The 15,100-nt window shown below is 41.1% G+C and overlaps 2 protein-coding genes across 3 annotated transcripts; both read right to left on the reverse strand.

Moving 5' to 3' along the window:
• Positions 1–370: 370 nt before the first annotated feature.
• Positions 371–2,087, reverse strand: LOC147225472 (cornifelin homolog). Its single transcript, XM_086162080.1, has 4 exons — positions 2,065–2,087; positions 1,572–1,673; positions 1,302–1,489; positions 371–1,233 (listed from the first exon to the last, which is right to left on the reverse strand). The coding sequence occupies exons 2-4, from the start codon at positions 1,651–1,653 to the stop codon at positions 1,045–1,047; spliced, it is 459 nt and encodes a 152-aa protein (XP_086018206.1). The 5' UTR covers positions 1,654–1,673; positions 2,065–2,087; the 3' UTR covers positions 371–1,044.
• Positions 2,088–9,483: 7,396 nt separating this feature from the next.
• Positions 9,484–11,729, reverse strand: LOC147225473 (cornifelin-like). Of its 2 annotated transcripts, none has more exons than XM_086162112.1 (4): positions 11,607–11,659; positions 10,784–10,856; positions 10,506–10,693; positions 9,484–10,025 (listed from the first exon to the last, which is right to left on the reverse strand). In XM_086162112.1, the coding sequence occupies exons 2-4, from the start codon at positions 10,848–10,850 to the stop codon at positions 9,891–9,893; spliced, it is 390 nt and encodes a 129-aa protein (XP_086018238.1). In that variant the 5' UTR covers positions 10,851–10,856; positions 11,607–11,659; the 3' UTR covers positions 9,484–9,890. The 2 variants fall into 2 exon arrangements, with proteins under 2 accessions (XP_086018238.1, XP_086018237.1); XM_086162111.1 differs by having other exon boundaries at positions 9,488–10,025; positions 10,784–10,853; positions 11,607–11,729.
• Positions 11,730–15,100: the final 3,371 nt, after the last annotated feature.

The raw sequence follows: 15,100 nt of genomic DNA on the forward strand, positions 1-15,100 counted from the left end.
AGGGCGCATTTCTTCAACTGTTGCAGGAAGTCTACCCTATATGTTATTTTTATTTTTGTCGCTCCCCCCAAATAACCTTCTTGTCAGTTTATTTCCTTCCTTTTGGGTTCTTTACCCATCAGTTCTTTCTGCCTGACTGGCATGTCTCCTGGTTCTGTTCTTTCTCCTCCCTTCTACCCACAGGATCTTCGTCAAAAGTAGAACGCCCACATTTCTCGTTACGGTGAAGAACTCACTGTTCAGGAAGCTGTTCTTAACAAGGAAGAAGATTCAGTGGTTGTTAAATTTAACAATCACATTTAATCACATTTAACAATCCTCCACACCACCGATATAAATATTATATTAATATTTTTTAAATAAACCCTAGCTGGTTCTGTCTGTCGTTCGCCTCTGAGATCAGTGAGGAATAAAAGCAATTATTTGGTTGTTTATGGAAAAAGGGTTTTCTTGGCTTCATCAGTGCAGTGGAGCATTTCTTGCATGCCTCCTGAATTTAATGAACGGCGATCTGCTGCTCCTGTTAATCTCGTGAACGGAGGCAGATGATTGGCATGCTTCACACCTGGCCCCGGCTGGCACCAGGGCGCCGCCAGTCTGGATGGACCAGTCGGGTGCAAATGGAATTGGTCCCTTGGATCTCGTGGCGCTTGGGTGGCACATCTTCTCCGCTTCACCAGAAGCAGACAAAGTAAGACGCCAATACAAAACTTTTGTCCCAGTAACAAACACAGATCAGTCATTTATTTGGCAGATTCTCCCTGCAAGTTAGCAGTTATTTGTATCACAGGTGGCACAAATTCTGATTCATTTAATTTGTGTCAAAAATATTTCAATCCAAAAGGCACCAGTTAAAGAAAAGCACTTCATTGTTCATTCAGCAACAGGGCGACATCAGTGATGTTTGGCTACTGTGTGTAATCCATCATGGATGGACCATTGAGCAGAAGCCGAGCCAGCCGGTTGCAAAGTCATAAAAAACGCTTGCCCTGGGTTTCCTTACATTCAAAAATAATTTCTGAGTAAGCCAGCCCTTTCTGAAGCTCAGTAGGAGTTCACGACAACGTTTATGGGCTGCTGCGGGGCCATCATGACGGGTGGCTGCTGGTTGACTGTCTGATGCACGTTGATGATGGTGGGTAGCTTCTGCCAATGCCTCAGCTCACGTTGCATCTGGCACCAGTTGCACCAAGTACAGGTCCAGGCGATGAGGATGTCTTTACAGACGCTGCCCTGAAAGAGTCATCAATGAGTCAGGGGCTCTCATGATTTTGAAACGGCAGTCAGCCCCCCCTCAATACCTTGATGTTGTATCTGTTCCTGACGGCTGTCCTCAGTCCAATACCCGCTGGAGGGCAGAAACACGGAATTCCAAATATGGCGGTCATCGCAGAAGGGCAGCAGTCGCATAAAGGCAGGATGCAGCTCTCCCCGAACCTGGTGGACACTGTGCCGGCCATGCAGGGGCAGCACCAGAAGCCATAGCAGCCTAAGGGTAATGTGGAGATGGAAACAAGTGAAAATCGGTTGCATCCGCATTTTTCAACATTTTTCTGTTTTTTTAAACTCACAAGTTGCCGCATCCTCAAAGCAGTCGCACAGGCCGCTGCTCCAGTCTATCGGCGTCTCTGATTTGGGACTTTGAAGAGCCATGGAGGATTAGCGGAAATCTCCTGTAAGTGCGGGGTGAGAACGTCAACCCGACAATCAGCAGTAACCGGTGGTATCTGGAGCAACACCTCCCCTGTTACATGAATGACCCAAAGAATCCCCAAAACATCTTAAAGAACTAACAAAGCCAGATTTTGTGTTTAATCTAGGACAAAATAAAGGTACAAGGTCATCTCATATCAAGGTCTGCTCTGTAGTTAGTTTTTTTTTTGGGTGTTTTGAAGAAACATGAGAAGAAATCAAGTCCCCAGATATTCTCACGCTATCCCGATCAACCTCATCGTCTAATGTTCTCTTTGAAAGCCAAGACAATGGCAGCTTTTGCCAAAAGAGATTCGAAACTGAGCCGTCAACACGGTACGGCACAGAAGTTGAGCGGTCAGAGCATCTTACCTGATGGTTGGAAAACGTGTCCAATGATCTGTGGAGCGGCAGCAGTGGGGCTGAAGGTATTTATAGCCACCGGATAGTAGTCAAACCTGAATTTGGGCCACAGAAAATTGAAAGTGAAAGACATGAATGCCCCACTTGTCACACAAGGCAGACAAAAGCAGAACTTGCTCATCTTGTGTAGGACTTTCTATCTCATATTTGACATTTTTATTTTAGTCCTGTTTGGCTGGATGGTGAAGATCTGGGTGGAAGGATGCTGTCAGGTGGGAGGTCTGGAGGAAAAGCAGAGAGGTTTATCGAGGACATGGCGTTGGTTGGTGTCAGAGGGTTAGATGGTGGTGGCCCTTGAAGAAGAGAGAAGGTGGCAGTCCGGCCGAGCCATATCTCAATGGACTTTGAGTAGATCACTCTGAAACAATCTTGCTTCGGGTCTTCTGCCACTGCATTATCTGAGTTTGCAGGTCACCAGCTAATGGCTGGATCTTTTCCTTCAGGATGTTTCTGCAGAGAGTAGAATTCATGCTCCCATTTCTCACTTCAGGACCTTTTTCCAGTTCCTTGAACCTTTTCAGGAACCTTTTCTTGGTGCATTGTGATGGCAGAGGAACCAGAGACCATGGACCCAAGCAGAACCATTTTGGCTTCTACTCTAGGGCATGGGCTTTAAATGCTCTCATACGAAGTCCTAGGATCTAGGTGATTAGTGGAACTCATGAGCCACATCCATGACCATATACTTCTTGTGGTGCTGCATTTTTAAAGTCTTCTGCATGTTGCCACAAAATGGACAGAAGCAGCGAGAAATGGAACAATGAAGAGGTCAAGCTCTTCTGGCCTGCTGTGCCTCAGAGGGGTTTCCAGGGCTTGCAGAGGAACATCTACATTTTAGCCACAATAAGTCTGGAGTTAGCTAACAGCTAACATGATTCTTCACATAGGGAGGCAGTGTAGAGAGGGAATAAAAACACTTCAACCATCTGATAGTTATTATTCCATGAATGCCGTAGCAGCTTCCAGACTCCATGTTACCGGTGTCGTCTTCCTCCTCTTCTACGGTGGAGCTTAAGGTCCACATCAAGCCTACCATAGTCCCTCACTGCCTGTGGGAATACAAAACTATTCCTGTAAACTATTTCTTCCTGTAAACAATTTGAGCTGGCCATTTCTCCTTTCGGTCTGAGAGCAGCCGATGGCAGTGAGTCCTCTAGGTCTAGAAGCAGCAGAGTCGTCCCAGATCATTCCATTGCCAGTGCGAGGGTCTTCTGGAATGCCCAGGGGGTTCTAACTGCCCTAAAAGTTCATTTTTTTAGGAATACTCTCCGTAAAGTAATGCAGCTTCAGAGCGGTACGGGCCAGTGTCTCTGAGAAAGTCTCAGGGGGAGCACGTGCCAGTGTCACCCCGAGCCGGATTCAAGCCCAGATAAATGCAGAGGATTGCGGTGAAAGCCGAGCTTAAGAACCTCTGCAGGACACACACCGCCGAGGTCATGGAGCTCTCCAGGGCTCTGATCCGGACGGGTCGCCTGGGCCTTGTGCGGACGCTGCTAGAAACCATGGTGCCGAGACAGATTTCAAACCGGAGAACCATGACTTAGTCAATTTCCTTACCATGATACCAAAAAAGGTCAAGAGTGGTGCAAATGCATGCAGTATTTCACACACTGATAAAAACAGCACGGTGTGTGTTTCCAGACACTGTGAATCTCTTTTCTATTTGGACTGGTTCTCCTCAGGTTTATTTAAAGACTGGCTGAATGCTGCAATGTACATCGTAATGTATATGTTTTACGTCCTGCTTATATCTTCAACAAATAGGAATGAAGCCCCAAAGGTATTTAGATTATATTATTATTGTTTTAATGTTTGACTTGAATGAAAATAAATTGAAAATTTATTGAAAATAAATTGACTTTATACTAGAACCTATTGTTGCAGTCAACTTATGGGATGTATTCTACATTTTGATGTGGTATTATGACCAAAAATGTCAGATGCTAGTAAAATAAATCCTGGTACAGCTCTTCAATAGCATTTGAATGTTTTGTAAAATTGATTTCAACACAAAAAAATTAAAAGAAAACAAATTTGAAAATTTTCACAAAAATTAGAGTGAATAAATGAACAAGCGGATGGACCAACAGACTGACCAACAGCTGAACAGTGAAAGAGTCATGTTTCTGTTTTTCTTCTTTATTTAAACTTCACTGATTTTTTTTTATCAAATTGATCCCCTCAAAATAAATGACATAAATAAAAATGAAAATATAATTTAAAAAAGAAAATCTGAAAACAAAACATTATTATTTATTTCAGCAAAAAAATGCAAATCGTAAAAATCTAAATTTAAAATAAGAGATGAAAAAACAAAAATTCTGAAAAATTTCCCCCAAAATTTTGGCGAAAAAAAACAAACAAAAAAATGAATCTAATGACAAATGGTGGTTCATCTTTATGTTCGTCCAAGAGTCATTTTTCTGTTTGTTTTTTCATTTTCTTTTTGTTTAAACCTGACATATTTTCTAGCAAATTGATCTCAGCAAGTAAATAAATAAATAAATACCTGTCCTTTAAAATGAAATAATGATAAAAACAAGTCATTTAAAATTTCTTCCCAAATTTTAGCATACAAATGAATGAAAGGATGAACAGATGGATGGTTGAACAGTAACCAAGAGTAATTTTTCATTTTTTCTTTTTCATTGTTTCAACCTTACAAATTACTGCGGGTCAAATTGATTGGGAAATACATAATGAATTTCATTTCTGCAGACTTCCCTCAAATTTTTTCTCTGTCTTCTTTTTTTGTTTTGTTTTGTTTTTTGTTTAAACATGACAGATTATTTTTGTCAAACTGCTCTGAAGATTTTTCACCCCAAATCCTAGTGAACAAATGAATGAAGAGATGGACAGAAAAATGGACAGGCAAATACACAGGCAGATGGACCAAGAGCCTTTTTAAATTTTTTTTTCCATCCCAAGCCCAAATGCAATGGGTTGCTTCAGGAAGCGCGTCCGGCGTAAAACCTTTACCAAAACCAACCATGCAAATCAAACCTAATGACCAGATCATAACGGATCGGTTGAGGCCCGGCTTAACAACGACCACCATTGGTACCAATTACCTACAGGGAACCAATGGAAACTGGGCTACTATAGGTCAGAGAAGGAGTGGAGGAAGGTGTGTTCGAAGCAGAGAGAGAAGAGGAAAGGCACGAGTCTAGGACTGAGAGTAGGGACTTTGAATATTGGGACTGTGACAGGAAAAGGTAGAGTTGGTCGACATGAGAAGGAAAGTGGATATACTTTTACCACCAAAGAGCTCCACTGAACGCCACAGGAGGTCTTCCCTACCTGAGGCTATCAGACTTTTTAATTCCTCTTCCCTCAGCCGCAGGGAATCTTCAATCTTTGTAGTTACTGCTAACAGTTAAGACATATTTCATATTTCATTATATTTCTTATTTTTCCTCCTTTCTACTATTAATTACTACTGTTATGTTTTTTTTTGTTTGTTTTTTTGTTTTTTTTACTTGAAACTCTGGCACAACAATTTCCTTCGGGATTAATAAAGTTGTTCTCATCTGATCTCATCTCATCTCATCTCATCTCATCTCATACTGTGTGGGCAGATTTGGTATACAGGATAGGAACGCAGAGGGACACATGGTGGTAGATTTTGCAAAAGGATGGAGAAGAATGGAAGAAAGACGGGAACATAGGGTAACTTAATAAGAGCGGAGGCAGGAGCACGCAGGTAGACTACATCATGTATAGATGAGGTAACCTGAAACAGATCATTGACTGCAAAGTAGTTGTAGGTGAGAGTTTATCCTGACAGCATGGGCTGGTGGTTTGTAGGATGACTCTGGTGACAAGGAAGATCAAGAGGACAAAGGCAGAGCAGAGCACAAAGCGGTGGACGCTGAAAATTGAGGAGTGCTGTATGGTTTTCAGGGAGGAGTTGAGAAAGGGTCTGGGTGGTCAGGGTGAGCTTCCAGATGATTGGACAACAACAGCTAGTGTTATCAGGGAGACAGGTAGAAGAGTACTTGGTGGAAGGAAAGTAGATAAGGAGACTTGGTGGTGGAGTGAGGAAGTGCAGGAGTATATACAGAGAAAGTGGTTAGCAAAGAAGAAGTGGGACACTGAGAGGAATGAAGAGAACAGACAGGAGTACAGGGAGATACACCGTAAGGTAACGATAGAGTTAGCAAAGGCAAAACAAAGGGCGTACGATGGCCTGTATGCTGGGTTGGACAGTAAGGAGGGAGAGAATGATTTAAACAGGTCAGCAAAAACAGGAAGATAAAGATGGAAAGGATGTACAACAGGTCTGGGTGATTAAGGATAGAGGGAAATGTATTGATTGATGCTAGAAGAGTGATGGGAAGATGGAAAGAGTACTTTGAAGAGCTGATGAATGGAGAAAATGAAAGACAAGTAATGGTAGATAAGGTGACTATTGTAGACCCCAAAGTAGCAGAAATTCGTAAAAGTGAAGTGAAGAAGGAATTGAAGAGGATGATGAGTGGAAAGGCAGCGGTTCCTGATGATTTACCTGTGGTGGTGTGGAAGTGTCTAGGAAAGGGAGAGTTGCTGAGTAGATTATTCAACAGGATCTTAGAGTGAGAAGATGCTGAAAATGGAAACGAAGTGTGATGGTGCCAATTTTTAAGAATAAGGGGGATGTGTAAAATTGTGGCAACTATAGAGGGATAAAGTTGATGATAACAATGAAGTTATGGGACAGAGTAGTGAAAACTAGACTGAGAGCAGAAGTCAATATTTGTGAACAGTAGTATGGCTTCATGCCTAGAAAGAGTGAGGAAATCTGGAGTGGCCGAGAAGTATGTTAGACTGCTACAGGACATGTATGCTAGCTGTGAGACAGTGTTGTGGTGTGCGGTGGTGAAGAGGTGATGAGACGGGTTCAAGCAGTTTGGAATGGGTGGAGAAAAGGGTCAGGGGTACAATGAGATAGGAGACTATCAGCCAGAATGACAGGAAAGGTGTACAAGACAGGTCAGAGAAGCCAGACTGAGATGGTTTGGTCATGTACAGAGGAGGGATAGTGAATACATTGGTAGACGGATGCTGGAATTGGAGCTGCCAGGCAGGACGTCTCGAGAAAGACCAAAGAGAAGATTTATGGACATAGTGAGAGAGGATATGAAGGTAGTTGGTGTGAGAGAGGAGGATACAGAGAATAGGGTGAGATGGAGAAGGTTGATTTCTGTGGCGACCCCTGAAGGAAAAAGCCAAAAGGAGAAGAAGAAGACTCTCCATAAAGTGTTCTGAATCACTGGGCAACCCAGCTTTGAAATTTTTTAAAATGCAATTTTAAATTTGAAGATTATGTCTATCTTGTAACATCTAAATAAAATAAAATCTAAATATTTTTGTTTCTCTTGAATAATTGACTGCACACACCAGTGAAAGCACACAGAGAGAGGACGGTATTTTTGGTTTGCTGCCGGTGGATAATTTATGTTCAGCATTTTTTTCATAAATTAATAAAAAAAAAAAAAGACTCAAATAGACATTGAGTATTTTGCTTGAAAGTATTTTGCTGGAAACGCCTTTTTTCTCGGGGTTCAAAATGTTTTGTTACATGCAGAAATATAAGTTTGTTTTCTCTTCAGTTCATTGATTAAAAAGAAATGCAACATATATTTTGTTTATACATTGCAGAAAGGCAAAAAAAAATAATATGAATTCATTTTAAATTTCAAAAAGGTTGTGTGGCTCCTGATGTTTTCTTTATTGTGGGGAAATAGGTCCAAATGAATGGTAAAGGTTGCAGACCCCTAATCTGAACATTCAGAAATGTCTACAACGTTTTTTGAACTGACTGGCGTCGACCGCTTCTTGAGTTTCTTTTAAATCATATTGTGCTGCCTCACAATGTGACATCATCATTCATACCTTTCGTTGTCAGACAGGTTATATTTAAAAGAGTTCTTGATTCTGGAGGTAGTCAAACCTGATTTTGGCTGATAAAATTGAACCCAGCTTTCCATTCTATGTAGTTACTCTGGTTGATTAATTAATTGCTGAGACAAGCTTTTTCACAGCAATGTACATTTCAAGTGAACAAGAACAGGCTTGACAACTGAAACCCATTGATGCAGCCATAACAATCAATAAACAATGAATAAATATGTCAGAGTGAATCAGAATCCAGTTATCCGAGTTGGTGTCAGGTATCATCAGACATGAGCGTGTGAAGCCAGGGCTGACTTGTCTCCAGTGTCACCTTACAGACATTTTCCCACCCACGCACTGTTGTATAAATAAAACCCTTCACTTTTTATTCTGATTATTACTATCATTTACATTTCAAAGTAAGTTTTTATTGTCAATTTCTCATAATCCCACAGTGACATGAAATTAACGAAATAATAATAATAATAATAATAATAATAATAATAATAATAATAATAATAATAATAATAATAATAATAATAATGATAATAATAATAATAATAATAGAGTGCAAGTTAGTTGTAAAGTGCACTGGGACATTTAACTATCAGGGATGAAGTATAAAGTGCACACAGACTACATACAGACTAAGTAGCAACAGAGGTTTTTATTTGTGTACAGTTTAATGAAAAAATCTGTCGGACCATAGTGGACAGATTTGTTGATTGTGCTTGTAATCTCATGGAAAAGACAAACGGGACAAATGCGAAAAGCTGTAAATACAAGAGGAATTATGATAAATCGGAGTGAGGAGAGTGAGGAGCTGCTGCGCCGTATGCGAATATTTATATTTATTATCTGGTGCAATGCAAACTCTTTCTATGAACTACTGTTTATTTGCAAACTACTCTTGAGGCACTTGTTTTTATTCTTACTTGTCAAGTGAAGAATGTCAGGGGTAAATTAAAAAATAGGCACATAAACAGTAGTTAATATGTTGTTATTTTACCCGTTTGTCCCACTTGGGAATAGATTTTCCTCCATGATGCCCCTGAGCTGAAATGTGATTGACACCTCTGCTTTTAATTTTTAAACTCTGTTCTTTCATTTTGGAGACATCTGGCACAGGAATTGAAGTTTAAAACTTGTCTTATTTATGAGGTTCCCACACAGAATGTGTTTTGTGGAACACCCTGGTGGCAGGTGTGTGTGTGTGCGTGTGTGTGTGTGTGTGTGTGTGTGTGTGTGTGTGTGTGTGTGTGTGTGTGTGTGTGTGTGTGTGTGTTAGTCTGTCTGTCTGTGTGTGGATTTACATCTTAATGGAGACCTGCAAATTGAAATCACATTATACATTATATATATTTGTTTAATCCATTTTTGTTTTGTAGGTTAAATTGTTTTATATATTGTGTACCTTAGTTAATGTTACTGATCAATTTGAATTTATTATTATTTATTAAATTTATTTAATTTTATTTTCAGTGTCAAATGGTTCTGTCAGTCAAAAAAGGTGTATAGTTTAAATAAGGATTTAATTTTTTTTTTTAAATTTCAGGCAAATTGATGCACTTCTATCATTTCTGTTACCAAGTAAGAAAGTTATACTTTGTTGAAAGTTGATCTATATTTCTTTCTTCCTTTTCTTTTCTTTAATGTTACAATGTTAAGATGTACAGACAACAATTGGCAAATAATACTATTATAGTTGTGGCAGACAGAAAATAATTGAGAAGCACTGTTGAATGGTATTAAGCAACAAATAAATGAAGTCACGATTGTTTATTTGCACACTGAAATACAACAATTCCAGGCAAGCCCAAGATTTACCAAGTTAGCTAACAATGACTGACACAAGTTGGAGGTCAGCTCTTCGGTACCTGGGAAGAAACAGGAGACGATGTCTACTTCAGTGGAGCAGGCTGTATGTTGATAATGTTTTGAGGGTTTTTCTTGCGGTATTTCAGCTCGCGGTACATCTGGCACCAGGAGCACCACATGCAGAAGCAGGAGGTCATGATGTCCTTGCAAAGAGAGCCCTGTGGACCACCGAGTCAGACAAGGCATGAAAGCAATGTCAGTGACGGAGGCCAAAATTCCTTGATCTCCAAAGGTTTTTTGCTATTTTTGAGTGTGCTATGCATTCTAACCACACGGAGGCGCTGACGAGCCATGATTCAAAACCAAGCACTTTTTCCTGCCGCCACTTCCTGATTGCATTAACCATGGGGTTAGCCCTATTGCTATAGCTCAGCTGCTGGGACTCTCCAGAGTTTTCCATGATCCTCCATTTTGAGTCTTTCCATTTGAGTCTCAGTTAATATTGTGGGCAAACGGAAATGAGGGCCTGGATTGAGATGTGTTTCAGGCGTTCTTCTAAAGACGTCCAAAATCGGGATCTTAATTCTTCCTCTATTTAAGAAGGCGCTCACGCTTTGATAGATTTTCTAAATCAACAAGACAAAAGTGACGTCTTCGATCCATACGAGATAAATGCAATGTAGATTGACATGGCTTACCTTCACGCTGTATTTGTGTCTGATGCCGACCCTCAGACTCAGGGCCGCTGGGGGCACGCACAGAGGTATGCTGGCCGCCGTTAAGATGGCCGGGCTGCAGATGTCACACAGTGGCAAACAGCGGCTTGCCCCAAAGTCGCCCGCGACGCTGCAAGCCATACAGCAGCAGCAGCAGAAGCCATAGCAACCTGAAAAAATGGCCAGGAATGGGGGGGGGGGGGGAGTTCAGTGTTCTGCGGCTGCAACAGAGGTTTGCAGAAGGTTTGGTGTTTCCTTACATGACTTAGTGTCGTCACAGCAGCTGAAGAGGCCTGTGCTCCAGTCTGTCAATGAGGTTGATGCCATCGCCTGCTAACACAAACGGGCAAAGTAAATAAAGACTAGTCTCACATCCTTCTCAGCGCCAGAGAATGGTGCCTGTCTTAGATGTCTATTGGCTCAGCAAGAATAACCAGCAGGGCAGCGAGCAGCAAGAGCTTCATGTGAGAGTCCTGTTCAAAAAACTAATATTTAGAATAACATACTCTTCACACTAACATACAATGGAAGACGTAAACGTTGAAAACATTTGTAATATACATGTTTACAGGTATAATATCATCATCTTTGTCCAGACAAACAACACGTGACGTTTGGACAATTCAGGACGAGAAGAACCCAGAGGAACTCCATGCTGACACGGAGAAGCTCGATAAAGACTGGCTGAATCCAGCCCGGAAGCTTCTTGGTCCCACCGTGCCAGATTAGGTAAAGTGATTCACTGCTCCTTGATGTTCCTTGATGTTCCATGGTTAGCCCTGTTGTTGTCTATTGTGTATTTATTTGCTGTCTATGTATTAGTGTTATTAGTTGTTTTTTTTTGTCTTGCTATCTTCTGTCTTTTGCTATTTATATTAATATTCTCATTTATGGTCATAATTATTTCCTTTTTTTTGACATTATAACTGTTTCACTGCTGTGACAAAGGAATTTCCCTTATGGGGAGCAATAAAGTTCAACATATCTTAAAATTGAACTGAAAATCATGAGGGATGTACTTGTCGTACTTTATAAGTTAACATAGAATCAATAAATTAATATCAAAACATCTAAATTGCTCACCGTTGGAAGCCTTGTTGTGTCCTCTGAAAGCTGTGTGTGAATGCTTGCTCCAGGTGTGGTGTCACCAGTATGCAGCAAGATGCTATGTCGTCAAACCTGATGCTCCATCCCTGCATTCATTAGTGCAGGATGGACCTAACACCCCTCTCCAAAACAACACACCATTCCAAAGCTGTAGTAGTCCGACTCTTCTCGTCTTAATCTTTTCTTTGGTGTTTTGCCTTTTCAAGCATGGGAAGGAGGAGCTGGGCATGGAACCACCGACCCTCCAGTTGGAGGGATGCCTGCTCTACAGACTGAAATAGTTATAGTAATAGCAGATATGAAATACTTATAGTAATATAGTTATAGTAATAGTAATGCAGTGAGGAAAAAGTCATTTTTATAGCTGAAATTATATTTTGTCAAATGTTTGTGTGTGTGTGGGTTTTATTCTAGAGCTTCTAAAACAGTGATGGGCAAATCATTTTTTTATTTTTTTCATACTTTAATTTTCCATGGACCATGATGTTTGCGTATGACATTGTGATCTGTAGCGAGAGCAGACAGGTAGAGGAAAATCTAGAGAGGTGGAGGTATGCTATGGAAAGGAGAGGAATGAAAGTTAGTCGCAGCAAGACAGAATATATGTGTGTGAATGAGAGGAACTCAGGTGGAACGGTGAAGCTACAGGGAGTAGAGATCAAGAAGCTGGAGGATTTCAGGTACTTGGGGTCAACAGTCCAGCGCAATGGAGAGTGTGGAAAAGAGGTGAAGAGACGGGTCCAAGCAGGTTGGAATGGGTGGAGAAAAGTGTCAGGGGTACTATGTAATAGAAGACTTTCAGCCAGAATAAAAGGAAAGGTGTACAAGACAGTGGTGAAACCAGCGATGATGTATGGACTAGAAACTGTTACAATGACCAAAAGACAGCAGGCAGAACTAGAGGTTGCAGAGATGAAGATGTTGAGGTTCTCTTTTGGAGTGACCAGGATGGATAGGATCAGGAATGAGTCTATCAGAGGAACAGCACATGTTAGATGTTTTGGAGAGAAGGTCAGAGAAGCCAGACTGAGATGGTTCGGTCATGTGAAGAGGAGGGATAGAGAGTATATTGGTAGACGGATGCTGGAATTGGAGCTGCCAGGCAAGAGGTCTCGAGGAAGACCAAAGAGAAGATTTATGGATGTAGTGAGAGAGGATATGAAGGTAGTGGTGTGAGAGAGGAGGATGCGGAGAGTAGGGTTAGATGGAGAAAGCTGACTCGCTGCGGCGACCCCTGACGGGAAAAGCCGAAAGAAGAAGAAAATACTTTAATTTTCTAAACATTTTTTAAAGGTTGATTTCAGATTTTTTTATTAATAAAAAATTGATTAATATCAAAAAAAATGTTTTTTTGTAAAAAATTCCCCCCCTTTAATTTCAGCCAGGTTCTGGCCAATGATGTTGTTTTGCATCACAAACCAAAAAATTAAAACTAACATTTTTGTAATGACTTTTTCCACACTCCATTTCAATCATATTGTAGATGAAATATTTCAAAACAATTTTTTTAAACATTTTTTCTGAAATCAATTATATAAAGAAATTCTGTGAAGTTTAAACAGGGATATAAAAAAAGACTTGCTGGTCACTGTTTGCTCTAATTTGGGGGGACATTTTTGAGAATAGCTTATTTTTTATTGATACATTTTTTGCTGAAATCAATTTTGCAAAAAAATCTGTGAATTTTCAACACACTCTCTTAAGTTTAAAGTTCCTCTTCTTCTCCTTTCGGCTTTTTCCTTCAGGGGTCGCCACAGCGAAACAACCTTCTCCATCTAACCCTATTCTCTGTATCCTCCTCTCTCACACCAACTACCTTCATATCCTCTCTCACTATGTCCATAAATCTTCTCTTTGGTCTTCCTCGAGACGTCCTGCCAGGCAGCTCCAATTCCAGCATCCGTCTACCAATGTATTCACTATCCCTCCTCTGTACATGACCAAACCATCTCAGTCTGGCTTCTCTGACCTGTCTTGTACACCTTTCCTGTCATTCTAGCTGATAGTCTCCTATCTCATTGTACCCCTGACCCTTTTCTCCACCCATTCCAAACTGCTTGAACCCGTCTCATCACCTCTTCACCACCGCACACCACAACACTGTCTCACAGCTAGCATACATGTCCTGTAGCAGTCTAACATACTTCTCGGCCACTCCAGATTTCCTCACTCTTTCTAGGCATGAAGCCATACTACTGTTCACAAATATTGACTTCTGCTCTCAGTCTAGTTTTCACTACTCTGTCCCATAACTTCATTGTTATCATCAACTTTATCCCTCTATAGTTGCCGCAATTTTGCACATCCCCCTTATTCTTAAAAAAAATTGGCACCTTCACACTTCGTCTCCATTCTTCAGGCATCTTCTCACTCTAAGATCCTGTTGAATAATCTACTTAGCAACTCTATTGCTGCCTCTCCTAGACACACACCTCCACAGGTATATCATCAGGACCAACTGCCTTTCCACCGTTCATCCTCCTCAATGCCTTCCTCATTTCACTTTTATGAATTTCTGCTACTCTGTGGTCTACAATAGCCACCTATCAATACATTTCCCTCTCTATCCTCAATCACCCAGACCTGTTTTACATCCTTTCCATCTTTATCTTCCTGTTTCGCCAACCTGTATAGATTATTCTCTCCCTCCTTACTGTCCAACCCAGCATACAGGTCATCGTACGCCCTTTGTTTTGCCTTTGCTAACTCTATCTTTACCTTACGTTGTATCTCCCTGTACTCCTGTCTGTTCTCTTCAATCCCCTCAGTGTCCCACTTCTTCTTTGCTAACCACTTTCTCTGTATATACTCCTGCACCTATTCACTCCACCACCAAGTCTCCTTATCTACTTTCCTTCCAGATGACACACCAAGTATTCTCCTACTTGTCTCCCTGATAAGCCTAGCTGTTGTTGTCCAATCATCTGAAAGCACTCCCTTACCACCCATACCCTTTCTCAACTCCTCCCTGAAAATCATACAACACTCCTCAATTTTCAGCTTCCACCACTTTGTGCTTTGCTCTGCCTTTGTCCTCTTGATCTTCCTTGTCACCAGAGTCATCCTACAAACCACCATCCTATGCTGTCTGGCTACAATATCACCTACAACAACTTTGCAGTCACTGATCTCTTTCAGGTTACCTATACAAGATGTAGTCTACCTGTGCGGTCCTACCTCCACTCTTATAAGTTACCCCATGTCCCTGTTTTTTTCCTGGAAAAAAGTGTTAACTACAGCCATTTCCATTCTTTTTGCAAAATCTGCTACCCTCTGTCCCTCTGCGTTCATATCCTGTATACCAAATTAGCCCATCACTTCTTCATCCCCTCTATTGCCTGTACCAACATGCCCATTGAACTCTGCACCAATTACCACTCTCTCATCTCTGGGGATATTCTGCACACTTCATCTAAGCTCATCCCAGAATGTCTCCTTCTCCTCAAACTAACATCCCACCAGCGGGGCAT

This window comes from Fistularia commersonii, chromosome 16, assembly GCF_037954325.1.
Source record: "Fistularia commersonii isolate RoL2024-O1a breed Wild chromosome 16, RoL_Fcom_v1.0, whole genome shotgun sequence".
NCBI classification, from domain to species: domain Eukaryota; kingdom Metazoa; phylum Chordata; class Actinopteri; order Syngnathiformes; family Fistulariidae; genus Fistularia; species Fistularia commersonii.

What these genes read in the sequence shown, in the direction of transcription:
- LOC147225472 (XM_086162080.1), bottom strand. Translation starts at nt 1,653, where the DNA reads ATGGCTCTTCAAAGTCCCAAATCAGAGACGCCGATAGACTGGAGCAGC. An exon ending in CTTTGAGGATGCGGCAACTT is followed by an intron (nt 1,490 to 1,571) that starts GTGAGTTTAAAA and finishes CATTACCCTTAG; the next exon opens with GCTGCTATGGCTTCTGGTGC. An exon ending in GGAACAGATACAACATCAAG is followed by an intron (nt 1,234 to 1,301) that starts GTATTGAGGGGG and finishes TGACTCTTTCAG; the next exon opens with GGCAGCGTCTGTAAAGACAT.
- LOC147225473 (XM_086162112.1), bottom strand. Translation starts at nt 10,850, where the DNA reads ATGGCATCAACCTCATTGACAGACTGGAGCACAGGCCTCTTCAGCTGC. An exon ending in CTGTGACGACACTAAGTCAT is followed by an intron (nt 10,694 to 10,783) that starts GTAAGGAAACAC and finishes CCATTTTTTCAG; the next exon opens with GTTGCTATGGCTTCTGCTGC. An exon ending in GACACAAATACAGCGTGAAG is followed by an intron (nt 10,026 to 10,505) that starts GTAAGCCATGTC and finishes GGTGGTCCACAG; the next exon opens with GGCTCTCTTTGCAAGGACAT.